The sequence below is a fragment of the Alosa sapidissima genome, chromosome 19 (assembly GCF_018492685.1).
Source record: "Alosa sapidissima isolate fAloSap1 chromosome 19, fAloSap1.pri, whole genome shotgun sequence".
In the NCBI taxonomy this organism is placed as follows: Eukaryota; Metazoa; Chordata; class Actinopteri; order Clupeiformes; family Clupeidae; genus Alosa; species Alosa sapidissima.
Genome location: NC_055975.1, coordinates 4,749,423 through 4,771,897, shown reverse-complemented (window position 1 = coordinate 4,771,897; position 22,475 = coordinate 4,749,423). Strand labels below are relative to the sequence as shown.

The window sequence follows — 22,475 nt, the reverse complement described above, 5'->3', positions numbered from 1 at the left end:
GCCCAAATGCAACTTTGTGCAACCAGTTTCAAGGTAACTCCCATAGTCATGGAAACTGAATTCCAATTAACTGGAAATAACTGTAGAGCTGAAATAATGCTCAACATATGAATGATCATCTCACTCACAAAATAATTTTGTGAGCTCAGTCCTCTACTAGATATTCGAGAGGAAAATAACATTGTATTGGCTATTCCAGTGCAAACATTGACCACTGTAGACTTAAGGTATTTTTTTCTGTGTGTATATCTCAAGCATTTGCGCTTGCACTTTATCAATATAAAACATTCAACAGCATATAAGCATTCAGCTTGAGGTGTTATAGAAATATCAGGAGTGCCTATAGTTATGGCTATATTTGCAATGGCAATGAAAGAGCATCTGCTGCCCTAAACCTGGCCAAACAATGTAAAAACAATAACTAAAGGTTCAGTTAGTTAACTGGTATAGTTCAAGCTCATCCTTAGGACAAGGAACTTGAGAGTCAACCTGAGAGGAGGGGGAACGTGACGGATGATAGCAGCACACAGCAGCTTTCTAATCTACACTGTGATGCAACAATGCTTACCAGCCGATCATCGCTTTTGTGTGGACTCAGTCTTGTTTAATTCACCAGAGCCCTCTAACGGGTTATTCTAGTTTGTCTAGAATTACGTTTTTCAACATGGAATACTTTCCTTAAAGGTAAGAGCCGCCACCTACTTCTATTACATGATTTTGAGGCACAGATGTGAATGAATGCTTGTGATACATGGAAAACCATCACTTAATGTACAACAATTAGACAAAGACCTACTGCGAAATAGTTTTAAAAGATCGTTAAGTAACAACGACTTCCATTGGTCAAACTGTTTCATGGAAAACGTTTGGTCAAGTGAGACGAACTGACCGCAAGTTGCCGGTGTATTGTTCCTCTCATTACTTCGTAATTGTTCCTTGATGAACCGAGTCAGGACCTCAGCGTTTTTTTTGCGCGTATACACGCGCACATTGCGATGTGACAAAAACACCAGTGGGTAACTGCTTATTAAGCATGTTTCTAAAATCTCGGGAAACTAAGTTTGAATCTATGGTTTACTAGGACATTAACAGAAAGACCGTTGAAGACAGTCAGAAACCCAAGAAACTCAACTGTCAAATGCCAAGTCTTAAAATTTAAAAGGCATCGCCGGACACCTGTTGTGTCTCACCTGTGTCAGTCTGTTGGATGTACAAAGCGCGACAAGTAGCCTTTATCAGTGGTGACATTTCCCATTTCTAAAAAAAGGAGGGAAGGCTGCAAAAGCAGCAGTTTCGGCGAAGTTATGACGGAGTTCTGGCTGGTTTCTGTCCCGCTGGACAAGAACAGTTTGCAGTCAACGGAGAAATTGAAACGTGCTGCATCCAAAGCCAGTCTAGCCTCAAGCTTCAGGTTCCCAATACCAGATCTGAAGGTAAGAATGCGTTAAAATCATGCCATATATCCTAAAATTTGCAACTTAACAATGCGGGTGGCTATTGTAATAAATTAGATCAGGTTTAAGGTGAGATTATCTTATTTTATAGAAACATGCTTTGAGAGAAAGCAATATGTACAACACAGGTAAATCCTGAATACACAATAGTGTAATCCTAAGTACACAAGGAATACAAGGCTCAGCAGTATATTTCTTGAGGTCAAGAGTGTCAAGTTCTCTTTGCTAATGAATCAGCTGTCTCATATTGCTCTCTAAAGGACTACTGAGCAGTTTTACAAAAGATCCCAGTTTGTCTAAATCTCCTCACTTAGTGCCTGTAACCTCTGTTTTGAGTCCTGAAAGCAGTGAGTAGAAATGCGCTTTGGACTGAGTTGTGGGGCCAATAATACAGTAGGCTAATTTATTTTCTCTGTTCTGTTTCTCCCAGCCTACAATTAAGCTATGTTGGGGTTACGCCTATGCTATGATGTCCTCATTACACTTCACAAATGGTTATTATTTAACTTTTTTGGATGTGAAAGAGCGAATTCTCACAGACAGGTGTATGGACTATGTAAAACTCATTCTTAATCTATCTTGTTTGCGTCTTAGGCTACACCCCAGTATCATGTGCTTGAACGATGGCCTAAGCTCCACTATCACCTGACTGCTATAGGTTCTGTGTGATCTCAAATAAATATTTACTGAGTGAAAACTAGTACCTACAGAGAACTGCCAGCTTCTGATCAGGGGAGAGTTTTTTTCTGGGGATGTTTCAGAATGTAATGTAATGTGGTGCTGAAGATTGAAATGTTACTCTGTAAGGTGGGCACACTGGACACCCTGTTGGCTCTGTCGGATGACCTTTCCAGGCTTGACACACATGCAGAAAGGTAAATACACTCCTGAAAAATTAGATGGACCAAATTCATCATATTGTAGTTCTATTTTGACAAGGCATCATTGATGCTTTTTACAATTTCTGCTCTAGATTTGAGAAAGATAAATAGTATCTAACTAAAATACACCATTGTTCACAGTCTTTTACAAAGCATGCACATCATAATAATCATAAGGCTTCTGGGTGAAGTGAATACTGTAGGTGAAGACATGGATCCCTCCTTTCCACTACTGTACAATTTCCTCCCATCCATATTCATGACATTGGATTTGGAAACATACATGCTTGGTAATAGCCTAACTCTATTGATTAAGTGTGAGGTACTGTAGGTCTGCCATGTCTAACGGTTATGCTCGTCTCATGGCCTAGACAGGAATCCAAGCCAGCTAGTGTGAGGTCTCTCAATAGCTGCTTGTCCCATCGTGTAAATGTGGAGTTCCCTAGGTAAATTCCCCCAGCTACTGTACCGCAGTTATCGGCAACAGGGACACTCAATCTACTGGTCTCCAGTTTCAAGTGCGGCGGCACAATGTTCCATCTTCCACCATGGCGGCAAACCTGGGGCATTTGCACTGGACACCTCTTTTTTTCCTCTGATGGAAAACAGAAATGTTTCTTCCTCTTGTTTTTCCGCATGTGTCACTTAAGAACAACAAGATGGCCTCATGCTTACATCACATTGGCCCAGTTAGCTGACAAAAAAGCTAATCTCTTGATTGTTTTTAATCTATTGTTGACAATTTCCTTTTGTGTCTTTTCCCATTATATTATATGAAAGAATAAACCCATATCTACGATCACCATTATAAGTACACATATAGAATGTAACCCAACCAGGGCACATCTCAACAGGACTAGGCAAAGCTGCCATATGTAATGGACCAACTCATTCTATGCCCTTATCCCACCCCAGTGTGATGCGGAGAACATCCCAGTGCATGGCCGAGGTCATGGAGCAGACGGACAAGCTCCTGGAGAACGCCCTGGCCAATGGAGGTGAGTGACAGGAGCCGAGAGGGTTCCACCTGAAGTGGGGCGCAGAGGAAAGTCATTAGCTAAGAGCAGAGAGGCACGGCATCGAGCTGGCTCTGCCCCGTTTGGAAGCACCCTAGTCAAGGCAGCAGATCCTATTACATTTACATCGCTGTTTTACAAGGTTAGGTCAAATTGATCTTGATCAAGGCTCTACCCTTATGTGCTGGGACAGACATTGCTCTGCTTTGTCTTCTGCAATGATGTCAAAAACAGGAGGTTGTAATGACATTTTGATGTTTGCAGAATCAAAATATTACTATCTGTTTTGCCCTTTTCAATCCACATGCATTTTGCCATATGACAGACCCTCAATGACTCATTATTACTTGTACTTGCACTATCCCTCGTTTTTTAAGTATATCACTGAACACTTTCCTGTTATAGCTGCACCAAGGAGTTTGCAATTTTTTATTTTTTTTATTTAACCAGGAGAAGTCCCATTGAGTTACAGTAACTCTTCTCTCAGGGAGTCCAGGCCAATACTGGCGGCAAAAAGTTACAAAATATATATATATATACATAAAAGACAGGACAAAGTTACATACTACACCACAAATCTCTGTACATACACTATACAAACACAATCAAGACATTGCATTTAACTTAAGCTAATACAGACATACAAGATTAAAGGGCACCAGTTAAAAACAATTTCACTGTTCTGTCAGAGTTGACTTTAAAAGAGTTTTAAAAGTATTGAAAGAAGGAAGTGATTCTAGATTTAGGCTGTTTTGAAGTTCATTTCAAACTTTAGGTGCATATGATGAGAAAGCTGTTTTACCAAATTCTGTTCTTGTTGAATAACTAATAATATTTTTTCTGATGACCTTGTCCGGTAAACACTATTATGGTAAGAAAGCAAATTTGAAATGTAGAGGGGTAAAGGAGCTTTAGCAATGAAAATCAATAAATGGAACTTCCTTCTGAGGGAGAGGGAGGACCATTGTACAGTTTCATACAGAATGCAGTGGTGAGTCCTGGCTGCTGCACCTGTAATGAAACGCACGGCTGAGTGGTATACTACATCTAATTTTTTTTAATAAAGATGAAGAGGAGTGCATATAAATGAGGTCACCGTATTCCAACACTGATAAGAATGTGCTCCGCACCAACCTTTTCCTTGCTGAATAAGGAAAACACTTCTTTAATCTAAAATAAAAACCTAACTTGGGTCTGAGTTTTTTTAAAAGGCTCTCAATATGTACCCCAAAAGACAGTTTTTAATCCAACCAAATACCTAGGAAGTTACCTCTCTATTGGGGTACCATCTTGTGTTGAAATAGACAAATCTATAGGAGAATGAGAACGTGTAAAAACCATTGATTTTGTTTTTTTAGCATTTAATACCAATTTTAATCCTACCAGAGATGTTTGTACCTGACTAAAGGCAGACTGTAAATTATGAATTGTTTCTTTCAATGACTTAGCAGAGGTGTACAAGATAGTGTCATCTGCATAAACATGAGCCTTAGTTTGGTTCAAATTAATACCTAAATTATTTATATAAATAGAAAATAATATAGGACCCAAAACTGATCATTGACCATTTTTACTTCTAGCAAGGGTGAGGTACAGTTATCTAGGATCTATCACTCAGGTAATTAGAAAACCAATTTAGCACAGTGCTACCTAAACCTATGCTGTATGTTGTATCTGCCATTGCTGTATGTTGTATCCGCCATTTCTGTTGCATTTCTTTGTATCTGTTTCTGTTGCAGAAATTCATAAGAGCTTTGGTGTGCCATGTAGCTGAACATTACATTAACTGTTGTACTGAACATTACATTAACCGTTTCTTTTGTCTCTTCTGATAAATCTTTACCTTCCTAGCTGTTTTCTCACACTAACCCAAAACTCATGCTCACCCACTAGAATACAGGGGTCCACCTAAAGTGTCACGGTTACAAGTCTACTTCCAGAACTTACTGGGTATTTTGGAGTGTGAAGTGTGTGTGCTTCCTAAAATGCATCACTGCATGTTAACACAAAGTGGAATGGTGTGTGCTCATGCTACAGTATGTCCTTCTGTGCATGTGATTTGACATTAAGTTATTTTGTTTGTGTTGTGTGCTATATTGGACTTTGGGGACTGACTGACCCCTATCTCTGTCTTGTCCATCAGTGGACCTGGCCAGTTATGTGACACGTTTCCAGTGGGACAGGGCCAAGTATCCCACTGCTGTACCTCTCAAAAGTCTCACAGAAATCATCTCCAGGGTAAAACGTCTTAAAGTATTTTACTGGTGCAATCAATGGAAGCTAAAGACAATGCATCTACAGCAGATTTTAAAGATGTATACAGTTTGTCAGTGTTTGTATCTACATTTTGCTGTACAGTGTTTGTATGAATGGGTGGTGTATGTGTTTTGTGTGTGTCAGCAAGTGTCTCAGGTAGAAGCAGAGCTTAAGACTCGAAATGCCACCTATTGTAATGTGAAAGCCAGTCTGCAAGGCCTTGAACGTAACACAGAGTAAGTTTTTAAACCTGTTTCAGTGTTTGTTTTTGTGGACTGGCTGAAGCTTTTTTTAGGTTGATAAAATATACTACTAATAATAACAGATGAATTACTGTCACATTGACAGATGCTTGAGAAAAGATGGTGATGTATTGGTGAATTTTTCCTTTCACATAGAGGGAGCTTACAGACTCGCAACTTAACTGATATTGTGAAGAAAGAGGACCTGGTTTTGGGTTCTGAATACCTCACTACTTTGGTTATAGTTGTGGCCAGGTCAGTGAAACACTCACACATGTGGATGTGGTATGTCCTCATTTCTTTCTTCATTTGTCTGAAGATGTACTCTTTGTTTATGTCTCGGAATTATTTCAGGGCTAGCTATAACCAGTGGGAGCACACCTACGAGTCCTTGTCTCAGTTTGTTGTTCCTCGCTCGAGTCGGTGAGTTTATGTTGCATTTGTGTCCATATAGTTTTAGTCTATTGAACACTAATCTAATGCACTGGCCGATCTCAATATGTAAAATAGTCTTGTATTCATGACCATCAGCAAGCAGTACCGAGTGATCATGTTGGTGGCACTGTTGTCACACAGAGAAGGGCACCTTGCATGTTGTAGTCCAAAAGTTGAGCCAGGAGCCAGTGTAAAGTTACTGGCGGAAAGGAAGAGTGTGTCTGACCGCAGTCTGCTGCCGGTGGCTGTCTCAGTTGCGAGTCTTAATTCCTCTCCTGACCACAAACCTGGGCTATCAAGGACCAAGGACCATACTCTGTGGTCTACATTACAATTGGCCTACATGAGAAAAAGGAATATAAGATGCCATTATCGTTCATTTAGATTGTGGATATGTATTACTACTACTAGATATGAGTGTTTCAACACTGCATTCTAATGCCTCTCAAAACAATATTATTTGTTTTGTAGAAGTATGCTTTTTACAGTAAAAGTGAACTACTTCAGTTTTCCCCATGATTCATATGTATTCATAAGTTGTATTAGTTTCCATTAGTAGAAGTGTTGAGATGTAAAGGCTGTGATGCTATGAGCAATGAAACAATGACATTTCCACTTTCAATTATGTTGCAGAAAAATACTGGAAGAACAAGAAGGGGCTATATTCACTGTCACCCTGTTCAAGAAAGCTGTGGGTGAATTTAAAGCTAATGCCATAAAGAACAAGTGAGTCATTTATAGGTGGTCGAATAGTCCAAAAGAACAAGTGAGTCATTTATAGGTGGTCGAATAGTCCAAAAGATTATTTCCTGTCCTTTCTCAACCACTTTCCCTTGTTTCCTCCTCGATGGAAAACATGAGGTCTAGGAAAGATGGGATGGAGAATTCATAAGGATGTAGGAACAGAGAACTGTAGTGAATCAAATTGCACATATAGGCTAGTTAATGATGCAACGGGAAATGTTATTGACTTGGGTCTGTAAATGTTGCTGCCACAAGGAATTGTGAGATGCTATTTTCTCCTTACCTTTCATCAGATATACAAAACAACATAAGAGAGAAAATACTGAAGCACATTTCCTAAGCATTTTTAGAATTCAGTTAGCTCTCATCATGACTACCACCTAGATACTTCTTTGTCATTTCACTCAGTGAGGAACCTTCTCAAGCAAAAGACTATTCCACCACAGCCATGGATGGATTATGAGCCTCTGGGCCCCTGGGCGCACACATGAAAAGCATGTCACCCCGGAAGAACATTTTGAGAAAGTAATCCCTTAAATGATGAGTTCTGGCAAGTTTTGTGGAAAGAAATGGATAGACTTACAAATATGGCATAACCATCAACAGATTCAAGGCATCTTGCTGTGAAAAAGATTCATACAAAGCATGATTATCACACAGCATAACTTGTGTTATTTGACTGAGGGGCCCCATTCAGATATCAGGGATGAATAACACAACCCATGGTATATGATTGAGGGGCCCTATTAGGACATATCACACAACACAGCATTGACTGAGGGGCCCAATTCAGATATCAGGGGTAGAGAACATATAGTAGTGACAGAGAGGCTTGGGCTTCAGGGCCCCCTGAGACCATGGGCCCGGTAGGTCCATTTAGTAATCCATCCCTGACCGCAGCCATACAGTACTGTCTTTCTCCAACCGTCAATCAGATGCTTCATATCATTAGGGATTAATAACTCACAGTGTTGCTGTGGTCCTGACAGGTTTGCAGTGAGAGAGTTCAGCTTGGAGGAGGCAGAGCGACAGAAACAGGAAATGGGGCGCCTCATCGTGGACAAGAAAGAGCAATATGTAAGTCAGATAAATAGGCTTGAAATCAGTGTATGCACATAAACAAAATAGTATATTTCCAGTATAACTCACCACAAATAAAGGAACCAATAAAGAAATTGTATTGGTGTATAGAATCAGTGGTTCGCAAGAAATATATTGAGACAATTTAGCTGTTCCTATTATAATGATGTAAAACAAGGAAGTATGTGAAAAAAATTGTCCTATAGGGTACCTTTGTGCGCTGGCTCAAAGTGAACTTCAGTGAGGTCTTTGTAGCCTGGATACACCTGAAGGCTCTCAGGGTGTTTGTTGAATCTGTTCTCAGGTAAATTGATTTACTTTCCTTTGGTAAGTCAACAACAAATTACACTCATACCCTCAAGCATCTCAGAAATACATCAGTTAGCTAGCTAGCTTTTATAAGTTCCAGTTGTAGACTGCTGATAATGATAATGTCTATTAGCTAGTTGTAAACCAAAATTCTGTTAAATTCTTGTATGGTTTGAAAGGAAAAGACTTAATATCCAGTATGTTGAAAAAAAGTGCTGGAATACAGAAAATGGTAAATATGAGCGGAAATGTATTGGTTTGTCGCTGGACAGGTATGGTCTGCCAGTCAGCTTCCAGGTGATTCTACTCCAGCCAGACAGGAAGTGTGTGAAGAAGCTCAGAGAGCTGCTCAGCTCTCTGTTCACCCACTTAGATCCTGCAGCTGCTGCCAGCAAGCCTGACGTAAGTGGCCTGATGTATTCACGGATAGAGACACCACTCAAGCTGGTCGTTACCAATACATTGGTAAAGTAAGACGATGTTCTCTGAAATCTAACGTTGCTGTTTGTCTCCCCCTACTGGTTAGCTTGGGCTTGACATCCCCGGAATGAGTACAGCTCAGCAGGAATACTATTCCTACATCTGCTATTCGATCAACATCAACTTAGACCCAAGCTAGCAGCAGTGTGTGGAAAACACCTCAGGACAATTCATCCATGAAAAAGAAACATCTTTTTATCACACGCACATTGTGTGCTGTTTTTCAAAACGAATGTTACTCAGTGTTGGCATGATGTCACCATGCACTAAAAGTCTCAGTGGGTAGGTACATTGGATATTCATGAACTCTAATAAAGAGTGTCCAAAGTACAAAGACAGTGACTGGTCACTGTAGTTTGTAAATTAGTTTTTTGATAAGATGATGTACACAAATATGGAATCTAGTAGAAAGGATTTCACTGGTGAACGTCTGTGTTTGATAAATCCCAACTTTATGGAATGCTTCTATTTCAATACAGGATCAGCTTCAGTGATATGTAAGGTGGGGACACAAATTGGCCATCTGGCACATTTTAATGGGATTTCCCAGACACAGACCTGTCACATAGTATATGAATACTACCAAACATGTATACACTATGACTGCCCTGAAATGCAGCAATCGGAGTTTCACTCAGAAAGCAGCTGCACATTAATTCCAACTACCAGACAGTATAGTCTGTGCATATGTGCATGACTTGTATAACCGTTCCTGTACATTGCTTTGGCATGGTATTGCTTTTGCTTCATTCCAACCAGAATCTCAAATGGTTCTATATGACTGTATATAGGATTATCAAGTTGGCATTTTTAAAAATGTGACCACACGTGCAATAATATGAGTTAAACATGTTCACACTAATAAAATCCACGCTCAAGCATTATTAGTAAATCATATTTTGTAAAAAAAAATCAAAATAAATTAACATGAAATAAAAATAAACATTCTCTTTTTGCAAGTGTCCTTTGTACTTTTGTTTCATGTACTGGTACACACAGAGGCATCTTTACTATGGTAAGGTACAGCATAACTATGGGCCAGTACTTTTCCAGAGAAGCACAGTGATAAAATATTAATTTCTTAAATGAAATTAAATTCACTGTTGTGCAAGAAGCTTTGGATAAAACATCACCCATGTTTGTACATGCAAATGCTTGTTCGGTTAAAAACATTGCTTACCCTGTGTGTCTTTTAGATCAGTATATGCAATTTGTAAAGTTTCAGAGTCTCATCTGAATAAGGTGGGCAGAACTGTGTCAAACCTGATTAAAGTTACTTCAGATTAGGAGTTCTGTGTTAAAGGAGTAGTTGGTAATTCTAAGGCAATACAAACTGACTGTCACATTCAGCACATATCTTTGGTCTTCACATCCCCGTCACTGTAAACTGAAAACAAACACAGAGAAGGCACATACTCACACAACGCTATTATATTGTAGCCAATTAGAAACAGGTGGCATTAGTTCACTCCCACAAACCCATCGAGCACTGACAGGAGGGGAGTGATCTGTTTGCATGTCTGTTAAATTCAAATATCAACAATCTTTCTCCAGTATCGCTGACCTCATCAACTAGTCGAAAATGTTTTACATGCTTTCACTTGATGTGTTTGCATACTACAACCGTTTCTGGCATGCAAACTCAACAGGATGTGTGTGAGGTTTACGCTCTTACAGTGGTTACACTCTCTTAGTCCTTATGGCTTATATTTGATAGGACTTGTGCAGTGCCCCTTCAAACGTGCCATTCCTGTAGAAAACCTGTAGCCCAATTACAGTGCATACGGAAAGTTCAGACGCTTTAAGTTTTTTTTTCATCAATCTACACACAATTTTCTTGAATTTCCCCTGGGGATCAATAAAGTATCTCTCTATCAATACTCCAACACTCCACAAAAAACAGGTGTTTGGAGTGTTTTATGAATTTATAAAAAATAAAAGACCCTTTGTTATGATGTTTGAAATTGAGCTCTGGTGCATCCTACTTCTGTCAATAGTCCTTGAGATGCTTTTTTTAAATGTAATTTAAAAAAGCCACTGCATACCCGTGTTTGTTGGCGTGTTGTTGTAAAAGCCACGGAATCATTTCATGCAAGCAAACTGCATACAGGGAGTCTTTATTGTTGATGTCAGACATGATAATCTACCCACGTCTTGCATCTTGACCTGTGCTATGCCCTGATTAAGTGCTGCTAATACTCCGCTTACCCACTGTCTCTGGTCCTGCACTGTGCTGTGTGAGAGGGGGAGTGGCTACAGTAGACCAGAGCCAATGTGTACTTCTTTCACCGATATATTTAACGATATCTTTTATTTGATCTTTTTCTTATCCAAACAACGTCAAACTTGGCACTGCACTTACTCGTGCCCGTAGCAAGACACCTGCCACGTTTGAAATCAATCAGACCATCGGTTCGACTGACTGACTGAAGGAAAGTATCTGCTAAATACTGAAAGTATAACCATTTTAAAGTATATATTTTTGGGCTTTATGCCTAAATATATATATATATATATATGTTAATGATAGGACAGTGGAGAGTGACAGGAAGCGAATGGGAGAGAGAGCAGGGGTGGGATCCGGAAAGGACCACGGGGCGGGAATCGAACCCGGGTCGCCGGCATACGGTGCAGGTGCCCCAGCCAAATGCGCCACAGCTGGGGCCAAGTATAACCATTTGAATGGCATATTTACAGATAGGGGTTAGTTATTAATTACTCTGTCGCTGGCATTCACCAATAGCAATTACATTACATTTGCAGCAATGTCTTACCTCCAGTGATGAAGATGTACGCAAATGGGTGGTAGGGCAAGTGCAGGTTACTCAGCCATGCAAATAAGCAACATTCAAATAATGGTTTCAGTGTACCAGGGAAAACACAAAACAAAGTTTCAACCGTTTCGACCCGCTGGCCAGATTTATTAACTTCCTTGATTGTGATGAAACATCCAACAACATATTAAAACAAAAATAAACACCTTTAAAAAGCTAAAAAAAAAAACCCTAACTCTTCACCGCATTATCAATTTCCACAATAAGATACAGCGTGACACAACACATATTCTGTATCAAATGCTTTCTTTTTGTGTCTGCTACATGCAGACTACCAATAAATATGGGCAATTTGGTCTGGAATGGAATTAAGGCATTTGTGTTTCTTTAAGTAGGTACCCAAATGGCAGTCCCCTCTCTCCCCTAAGGTTCCTAGATAATCCCCTGAGGCCCCCAGGCCTCACGCCATGTATAGAGGAGACCCCCATGCACTCACACTGTCTTAATAGTGTATGATATATCGCTCATCTGCTGGTTGTGGAAAGTCATCGTGCCCCTCTTCCATAGGAGAGAGGTATGGGCTGAGCAGAAGTGTGCTGTGGGACACAACATCTGGGACTCAGAGCTCAACCCTCCCAAGGTCATCAAGGTCCACATCACTGAGGTCAATGTCATCCTCCTCTGGGAGCTGTAAGAGATGGAATGTCTTTTTAGCTCAAACATATTGAATACACTCATACTCACATTTTGTAATAATGGTTAAAAGCTATAACTATACAAAAAGGTAAAAGCTATGACAAAAAATGTGCAATTTCTCAGATGAACTGTGTGACCTTTTTTCTGTTTGAGGTGAAAACTTTCCGTGTCAAATCATGGCAAGGTTACCACCGTGTTTGAATACACAAATGAACACTTCACACTTCCTTGTACTGCTCTGGCTAATGGTTAACCTTATACAACATACACTGGTTGTGATATGCAGATGTGAAGCATAGTGAGGCGAGCACACGTCCAACTCACCACTCCATCTTTGCCATCCCAGGCCTCTACTGTGTGGATCTTTGGCAGAGCTGCTCCACCCACTGATGATGTGGAGCCCCGTCCCACAGACAGGTCTCTACAAATGGCACCAATAAAAACAATACGATTAGCAGAGAGAGTATACTGTATTTATTACACGGCTCTTCAGAGTGCTGCTGAAGGTTCCATTCACATGAATGGGCCTTCCCAACGTTCGGAGCTATGTTAAAACTATATAATCACCGGCAAAGTATATAATCACCCCTGTCAATGGCAACGGGTTGATTAACGTCTTTCATATCCCTCCGCAAGACACCCGTTTGCTTATTATTATTATATAATTTAAAGACCCATTGTGTTAGGTTTCTTTTCTCGTTCTGGCAAGTAGCCGTGTAATAAGCGGGATAATCTATTGTCCGCTGCGCATCAGGGTTCTGTTCTCCCTGCCAGGACTTATTTTCTGATAATTAGCGGCGGACAATACATTATCCCTTACATAATTGATACAATACACCACCACCAACAATAACAAAACTCAACTGAAGATTGGCTACATTTAGCTACGGCAATCCAGTTCATGCCAATGAGCTACATATTCACTGCTACTGTTTGGTTTGGGTGATAGGATCACCCAAGATGCATTTTAAAAACAAATCTAAACAGGGTCTTTGACTCACCTGAGGAACTCGTGGATGCCCGTCTCGCTGAATGAGCCCTTCAGAAGGGCAAACTTCATTTTGCGGGCGTTTATGGCAGCCATAGCCGGGTAGCCAAAGCCACCGATGCCAAGTGAAGACTCCAGATCCATTTGAGCTCCTGCTTCAGTCCACAACCACCTATGGAGCAAGAAAACATGAAAAAAGGAGACAACATTACAAATGGTCTAAAAGTACTATAAGAGATCATAGAAAAAGGATAAAGATGATAATATAAAAAGGGCACAATCACCAAAACATGAAGTCCTAATTTAAATGGCAGCCTGGTGAAGTGTAAAGTCATTCTTTGGCAAAATCTTTTCCACCGACAGAAAACCAGCCCCGTTCCCGTTCGAGAACCAACATTTGAACCGGTCGGAGCATTTTGACCAAACAAAACACGGTTCGGAATGTGGCACTTTGGTTCGGAGCTTGAACCAGAAAATAGTTGGTTTTCCGTCCATATCAACTGTTGCTATGAGTAAACAAAACTAGTAAACTAGCATTACACTGCAGACGTTGACTAGCATTTAAAACAGCTAATTTCTGCCGTTTTTACGGGACAACTTCATATCATTCTCCCATTTATGTCTCATTACCTTTTGTTTTGCACAAATGTAATTTGCAGCCAGGGCAGTCTAGCAACTCTCCGTTGGCTTGCGAGCTGGAAAAATGAAACTTCTATCAGGCCAATCACGTCGTGTATAGAATCGGCGACGGTTCCGTGTGAATTACCTGCTACTTGAAAACAAAGAAGATGGATGCTGCTGCTGGCGAACAGCGGTCTTTGAATCGCGACTCGAGTTAAGCTTTTTTTAAATTGGCAAAAGTTTGATCAACAAGCCAACTAGCTCCGATGGTGGGAAAATGCATGGGACTCATGAGTCATGAGTTGTAGCGCTATCCTATTGCGTGCAGAGGACAACCGTTTATCCGGCCCTGTGGATTGTGCAGCGCCAATGGTAAGTTCCCAGACGCTACATCTTGATGTGGGTCTGGCTCGTCAGGCTAGCATGTGGGAGCACGGAGCTGACTCATCGATGTTTGTGCTTCAGGTCTTGCCCACGGTGTTAAATTAGAAACTCATTTTGTCTAGTTATTAAATTAGCTTTAGTTAGACTTGAACTTTACCCATCATTTAAATTAGGGACCAGAGAGTGTGAAGCCATAAAACCGAATGAAGATACTGACCCCCATGCCTTCTGCTTGTACTTGTCAGCCATTTTCATCATCACCTCCAGGTAGCCATTTCTTCCTGCAGCACCTGAAGGATGAAGGACATTCAGACAGTTTACCTCAGGTCTGAGCCCACTCATAGCTCCTCTGTATGAGATCATAAGATACCATCAGCTGACAGTATGTCAATGTCAATTTATTTGTATAGCATATTTAAAAAACAACAACAGTTGACCGAAGTGCTGTAAAAATAAAATAAAAGTAAAATAATAGTATAATAATAATAATAATAATAATATTAATAATACAAAGTAGATACCAGATCAAAGCAATAATGATAACAATAAGAATATATACAAGGTAATAATCTAAAATCTAAAATATGGTCATGGTGGTGGTGTGTGTGTGTATGTATGTGAGTGTGTGGGCGGGGGGTGGGGGTGCAACTCCATATGACAATGACATGATAAAATACTACGATTTCACACTTGGTAAGATGAAGAAAAGACATTTCCATTCATTTGCACTTTTAATATGCATTCCCGTTTTTTTTGGAAAAGTGATATCAAGTTCTCCTGCTTCCTCAAACAAGACATCTATTCAACCCTGGAAAGGGGAGTACTGGGGATTTTACCTGTATCCAGGATGTGAGGAAGCACAGCAATGATACACAGCTGATTGTCCTCACAGGTTTTCTTCAGGACATCCTGGTTAAGAATCTAAAGTGCACATCAGAGTAGAATTTCAGAAATGATCGTGTACTACTGATAGTGTACAAGTCAGCGGGTACTGAGTAGTGGTTCTTCAGGCAAAGCCTGAACTGAAATGAATTAAACAGTAGAGATGGATCTGTGTAAACAGGGCTAAAAGCTGAAGTATACTTCTGTGGACACAAGATGTGTGCAATGGTGTCGTATACTGTATTGTATACTGTAAGACTGTAACAAGTAGAACTTATTTTGTGTATGTCTCGTTTTCTCTGCTCCTTCATAACTTTCTAAACAGCAATCGATGCCTACTTTAAAATACTGTTGCTGGTAATCTATTGAGATAATTAGCTGAAACATGAAATGCACAAAAATGTTGTTTAGTCAGCTGGCCTCTTCTAGTTTTATTTCAATGAAGACATACTCATGCAAATATGCATCTGTACTGTAGCTAAAGTCTCTTTGCATGAAAGATGTACAGAATACATAGTGTAAATAGATTGTGTTTTCTCTTGTCCCTGAGCCAGTGCTGGAAGACACATGTGCAGTCAATGCACAAGGCCGTGGAGAAACAGCATTTGACTATCCATACTGTACTGTGCACATACACAGTATGTCTCCACAGAAGTATACTGACATACACACATCCACACTCTGATGCACAAACACTTGCTAGTCCTGTGTGTACCTCTAGCAGTTCTGGAGGGGGAGCATTGGCCGAGTATAGGTCCAAGGCTCTGGCGACGATGTCTGACCGGGTGCGTCCTCCTTCATAATCAACAGGCTGCTCTCCTTTGATAAAGACTTTTATGGTTGGGTACCCACGAACCTGATGACATCAGAGAACACAAGAGAGAAACAAAGAGATGATTAATGAAAAGGCCATCTCAAAACAAACACAAGACACATTTTGTGCTCTTGGGTCTGTTGTGTTTCTGAAAGAAGTCACACTTTCATCTGCAACTGCTCAGATGACGAGTTTAGCTGATGCAACTCACCCCATAACGACTGGCTAGGCCTTGATGTATTGTGGCGTCCACGGCTCCCAGCTTCACTTGTCCCTTTGTCTGCTCTCTGACCTCTGAAGCAGCTGCTGCCCATTCCGGCTCAAGTCTGCAGGAGTTGAGTGCTTAATGTTAGAGACAAGTAAATCAAATTTCCCCTCCACTGATACATGAAGTATCCCTACAATCGTAATCTGGTAAATGATATAGTAACTAATGTTGAGGCACTGGTGGTTCTCCCAGGACTAGGGTTGGGTATCGTTTGGGTTTTATCCGATACCGGTGCTAAATCGATACTTTTAAAACGGTTCCGGTGCCGAAACGGTGCCTGAACCGGTACTTTGTTTTTAAATTAAAATGGTCTAAAGCATGAATTGCTTTTTTGTATTGATAAGACAAATTTGAACATGAAATTGAACTGTTATATTCAATTTACTATCAATATCTCATTGCTCCTACGCATAATACATTTAAATGTTAAAACAGCTTGCCATGGATGCACACAATGGTAAGCTCTGCTTTGAAGTTTACCCAGTGTAGGCGGTTTGCCATAAGGTATGTTAAAACCGCTTGCCATAGAACTGACAGGTCATGGACAATGGCATTTGCAAGCAAGCTAATCTAACAAAGACTGCTTTCCAGTTAATTCATTTCAGTGTGTTCCCAAATGCTTAAAGAAATTTCATGTCTTCCCCCATAACACACAATAGTTTTGAACATGTAAGGCTACATTATGTCGGTATTGAAGTGTTTAGATTCCCAGCGCTAGTAGGCCTAGGCATTTCAACAGCAACTATGGCTATGCGCTAACACCAGCTGAGTTAATTAGCGATAACATACGGAGAATCTCGGAGATGGTTCCAGTAGCCTCTTTGACAGCTCAGTGACATCAGGTATGTAACCTACATATTTATGTTTTTGCCAGCTAACTTTTAACATGATCTTCATATTCATTGTGATGCTATATGCACAAGAAAGATCAATATCATGCCATTATGTTGTTTAGAACACAATGTGAAAACTCCAACTATTTCACCTTACAACTTTGCCGAACATTTCAAATAAATGACAGTTAGCGCATTAGCAAGGATATTGTGTAAGGTATACTGTTGATGTTGTTTCATAGCCTTTTGCTTGTGTGTAGTTAGGCCCAATATGCTAGATTTTGACAGAAGCTCGTGATATGGGCTCATGCAAGCTGTCAAATACTGTCCACTCGCCTATGTGATGCACCCCTCTGGTTTATACATCCAGTGTTTGTTAGCTAACTGTAGCCTATCTGGGTGTGTTGCTATCAGAGCAAGACGTTAGAGATGGCGCATGGCATGCAGTGGTGCCTCCTATAAAAAAATTAATTAAAAAAAACAACGCGATTTAAGCACCGAAATGGGGCACCGAAATCCACGTTGTTATTCGATGCAGTTACTACCGTTTGCGTCGGCACCGGTGCCATATTAGAACCGTGTTTCGGTGCCCAACCCTACCCAGGACACTTGCTCATACTGAGTAGTAGGGATGGGCATTATAGACTATATAAAACTATGTTACGATATGTCGGGATATTTTTGTTGATAACGATATAAATGATGATATGAAAATAGTACTATTCACCACAGTTTTCTCAGCTACAAGTTACACAGCAACTTGGTCTTGAGAATCGTCCTTGTCTACAGTTTCAACGCCACATTCATTCACCTTTGTTCTCATTCTACATGTGAACTGCCCACCTTGCACCACATTTAAACATGTCATCACCTATATCTTTTCTTACAGGATATGACAAATTCGTATAACGGCGAATGATTCTACCGGTATATATTGTTAACATGATATGGCCCTTCCCTACTGAATAGTATAGGCAACATGATGTTAAGGACTCACCTCTTGCAGTGGCCACACCAAGGAGCAAAGAACTCCACCAGCCAAGACTCTTCTCCATTTAGCACCAGCCGGTCAAAGTTGTCCTCAGTAAGGTCCACAACATCTTTTTTGCCTCCACCACCTCCACCCTAAAAGTACAATAACATTTAGACAAACTCATATAATATTGACAATTATTTCACACAGCAGGTTAAAGAGACACGTTAAGGACAAAAAGAAGAATCAGTAGGAAGTTGTTAAGATTCCAAAGAGCTGAACGTGCCTGTCTGCTTTGACCCGAGCTTCCTGATTTCCCACTCAGACGCTCCTTAACCAGGGACCGCAGGGCTGTGAGGGCTCCTTCCACTATAGCCTGACCAGTGCGTCCACCTTAGACCACATGGGTGCGGAGGGAGGGGAGAGTGTCAATATAAGGCATTGCATTTGGCATGTGTGTGCTTTGAAGTGTGTTACAGGCAATCAGTGGTGGAATGTAACGAAGTACAAATACTTCGTTACTGTACTTAAGTAAATTTTCCACGTATTTGTACTTTACTTAAGTAGAATTTATAGTGCATACGTTTGACTTTTACTTCGTTACATTTTACAGCAATTATCTGTACTTTTACTCCGCTACATTTCTACAACACCATCGTTCCTTTTTACGATACATTTTATGATCAGATTTTTTTTCTCTCTGACAAACACGTTTGTTTTACCAGGCGGCGGGGTTGCTACCAAAGATTCTGGAGCGCTACGTGCCCAGCTTCTAAATCTTTAAAACATAAGCTTCTAATCTAGACCAGGCAAAGCGTGAGCTTGTAGCCATCTGCATTTGGTAGGCTATATTCACCAGACCCATGGCTACACTGGACATGCAACTGTGTTCTGTGCCTTTCTCTGTCTGTTATCTGAAGCGTTAGGGCCTCCTCTGCGATGAGATTGCTATCCGCGGATCAGCGAAGTTACAGGCTATGTCCATGCTTCTGTCACACGTCTGATCATTTGCGGCACAAATGAATGGTAGACTATTATAGAACCGCTGGCCGAAAAAAACATAGCATTTTCCAGATTAGGAAATATTTCTTAATTGTGTGTGATCAAATAAAGAGGCATAGCCTACAATTGGGGGGTAGAAATGTGAGCGCTCATTCAATGTCTATGTGCGTCTGCGCAAGTGAAACTGAACCTAATCATAACACCTTTCTCAGCAACTTTTCTGTTCAATCAGCAGAATTGGCATTACGTTCCATCCGACGTTTCCCTTGTCTACCCCGTTAAACTTCAGGCTCTCGTGTTTTGCTGAATGATATTTTACTCAGCAGATCACCCTAGTAGATAACCAGAATTACAGTCTCTAGAATTTTAGGTCAGAATGTAAACTGGGCCACAGATGGTAAGCACAATTGCATTAGCTTAAATCTAGTCGAGTATAACCTAAAACTAGCTTAATTAAAATGCCACAGCCCATACTAATCTTTCTTTTAGAATATAGATATTAAGAGAATAAATCATTATGCAAATACTTTTACTTTTAATACTTAAAGTACATTTAAAAGCAGGTACTTTTTACTTTTACTTAAGTAGGGTTGTCATTGTGGTACTTTTACTTTTACTAAAGTAAATATTTCTCTGTGTATTTGTACTTTTACTTAAGTACTGAGATTCAGTACTTCCTCCACCACTGCAGGCAATAGCATGACAGTGCTTTAATTACCTTGATAATCTTCTGGCTTGTTCTTATTGGCTCCAAAGACCTTGATAGTGGGGAAACCCTGGATGCCATATTGGCTGCCCAATGACTGATGCTGATCAGCATCAACAGCGCCCACCTTCACAACACCCTGCATAGAGTATTACTGTGTTAATACACTTCATACCAGCAGCATTCAATTGTACATTACATATCTGCACTACAACAACCCAATGGATTGAAAGCATCTTTAAGCAACATATAAAACACAAGTTGCTCACTTATCAAGGCTGTATTAAGGCAACAGGATAAATCAACATAATGAAAATGAAATGAACAGGAAGTCTTGATAGTACCTTTAGGGCTGTGGCAGCTTTCTTCCATTCAGGAGTGAGGCTTTGGCAGTGACCACACCTGTAGAGGCAAACATATGAAGCTGTGACTTAAAAGCTATGAATCATATGAGGAGGGTAATGAGGAGGGCATATTAAACAAATAGATAATACATTATTAAACCCTATCAGTGTGGAATATCCTAATGTGAATAGGCTACAGAAGATCCAAATGCAGGTTTCAAACTCTACAAAGGGCAGGTAGGCAAAGCATGTGCTGGCAGGTCATTGGACAACACAACTAGACACTCACCAGGGGGCATAAAACTCAATAAGCCAGAGGCTGTCACTCTGAAGAACTTTATTGAAGTTAGACGGGTTTAACTCCACCACGTCGTCACTGGACGAATAGAAGGCATGAACCGTCAGGAACAGAGTGCATGCCAACACACCTAAGGATAAGAGATGTTGAGAGATGTCAACTCTTACCTTAACGTTACTTCTTGATTCCTACTGCTAACTTACTGTTAGTAAATGAGCTGATATGAACATAACTGTTTACCCAAAGTTTAGCATTGGCTAATATGCTAGAGTCCGTCTATCCATATTAACCTTAACGTTAACCTAACGTTAGTGTAGGCTAGTCGTCGTCACATAACGTTTGGGGCTGATACATTTCAACTTAACCTGACCTCTCGTAGTTAAATGAACACACTTTAGGAAAATCTATCTTTGAGTGTGGAGATGAGATTAGCATGCAGAAAATATAGATCGCAAAGATCACTTTACAGGTAGCTAACGTTAAGATAAACAAGACCACCACATTTTAACGAAAGCAGTTAACGTTAGAGCAAACATTGACGTTAACGTTAAACGTAATCGTACTTTAAATGTTAAGGTGTATGTTAGCCGGAGTGTTAAATGTTAACATTTAACTAAACGTTAGCCGGAGATCTGTAACGTTCACGTTTACGTATATGTAGCCATGCATGCAAGGCAGAATTCAAGATCGTACCGTGTAAAGTCTTCATAGCTAATGGTCACGTTTTCAAAGATAATGTTAGAATTCCGGCATCCCAAACTGCATTGAAATGTTTGCCGCTGAGTGCACGGGTGCTAAGGAGTATTGAATTTACCGTGTCTTGCGCTGATTGGTTGTCTTTCAACTTTCTTGTCGTCAGCCAATCAGGAGTGGACGAGTAGTTGCCTTCTTCATCAACCAGGACATCGTTATTATGAAATGTCTATCGTAGGCTAGGGCCAGTCTACAGTTGAAGTAGGCTACAGTTTCTGGTAGAAGGGTATTTGATAAGAATCTAAGAATTTGACACATGCCTTAGGCCTATGCCTGTACATATTCACACACAACATATTCCTTAGTAATATTCCGTTTTTGAGCCTATATAATTGGCTCCTATCTTAGCATAGACTAACCAACTCAGTAGTGCAATTCATATATTAACCTATGAGTAGCCTAATCAGTTCTTGGTCAGCTCTACAATAATTTCTGCCTCTTTAAGAGCAGTGCGTGACGTAGCTGTGAACAACGTGCGATGAGATTGCACCCCCTCCACAACCTATTTCTATCCCTTTCATTTCAAGACATATTGGAAATATGCAGGATTATATTGTGCATGGTGTGAAGGAAATTGCGGGGCATGCCTCAGTCAGTGCATGTTCACATCTGAGGGTAGGCCTATAGGCTTTTAGGAATATAGTTTAGGCATGTCTCAATTAATGTCATAACACTGGAGGGTATATGCATTCAGAAAATGTTAGGCTGTTTAAATACTTTGGTGGACCATGATCCATACATAGCCTAGGCCTGTATTGTATATTTGTGAACCAAGTGTACTTCGATTCTTTTTTCTCTCTTCTATTAAGGGTAAACTGATTAAACAGCTTAAACTATATATTTTCGTAAAGCACATTCCCTTTGGATAAATATAATGTGACATATATGAATATGAAGAGGATGTGCATTGTAGCCTCTTCCGGCCCATGGCCTAAATTCAACTCACACAGTCCATTCTGATATCCCACCCCACCAATGGCAAATGATTGAGTGAATCAATGTCAAAAAACGTAAATAGAATGAAAAATGAGTTATAAACTATATATATATATGATATTAAAATAAATAATATTTTTTTACAGTATACAAACTATAACACATTTGAACAATCATTACTTATTGCATAGGCTACACTAATGTTTGTTTGTCTTGAATCAGTGGGTGGCCCCTGAATAGAAAGTGAGGTGGAGTTTGGTGAAGTTTGGAAAGTTAGGTGGAGTAAAGTGAAGTTTGTCAGTGTAA

At 40.2% G+C, this 22,475-nt stretch overlaps 2 protein-coding genes across 2 annotated transcripts; one reads left to right on the top strand and one right to left on the bottom strand.

Moving 5' to 3' along the window:
- The first annotated feature begins 553 nt into the window (after positions 1-553).
- On the top strand, positions 554-9,235 carry atp6v1c2 (ATPase H+ transporting V1 subunit C2). Its single transcript, XM_042073252.1, has 13 exons — positions 554-684; positions 1,268-1,433; positions 2,262-2,329; positions 3,251-3,333; positions 5,495-5,589; positions 5,752-5,843; positions 6,006-6,104; positions 6,204-6,272; positions 6,918-7,010; positions 8,018-8,105; positions 8,315-8,412; positions 8,690-8,819; positions 8,944-9,235. Exons 2-13 carry the CDS (start codon positions 1,305-1,307, stop codon positions 9,034-9,036), a joined length of 1,137 nt encoding a protein of 378 aa, XP_041929186.1. The 5' UTR covers positions 554-684; positions 1,268-1,304; the 3' UTR covers positions 9,037-9,235.
- Positions 9,236-11,792: 2,557 nt separating this feature from the next.
- LOC121693553 (protein disulfide-isomerase A6-like) lies at positions 11,793-21,308 on the bottom strand. The gene is made up of 13 exons (XM_042073080.1): positions 21,174-21,308; positions 20,472-20,610; positions 20,183-20,240; positions 19,851-19,977; positions 18,417-18,523; positions 18,155-18,282; positions 16,268-16,382; positions 15,958-16,098; positions 15,197-15,281; positions 14,578-14,650; positions 13,369-13,527; positions 12,692-12,788; positions 11,793-12,359 (listed from the first exon to the last, which is right to left on the bottom strand). The coding sequence occupies exons 1-13, from the start codon at positions 21,187-21,189 to the stop codon at positions 12,291-12,293; spliced, it is 1,314 nt and encodes a 437-aa protein (XP_041929014.1). The 5' UTR covers positions 21,190-21,308; the 3' UTR covers positions 11,793-12,290.
- Between the last annotated feature and the right edge of the window lie 1,167 nt (positions 21,309-22,475).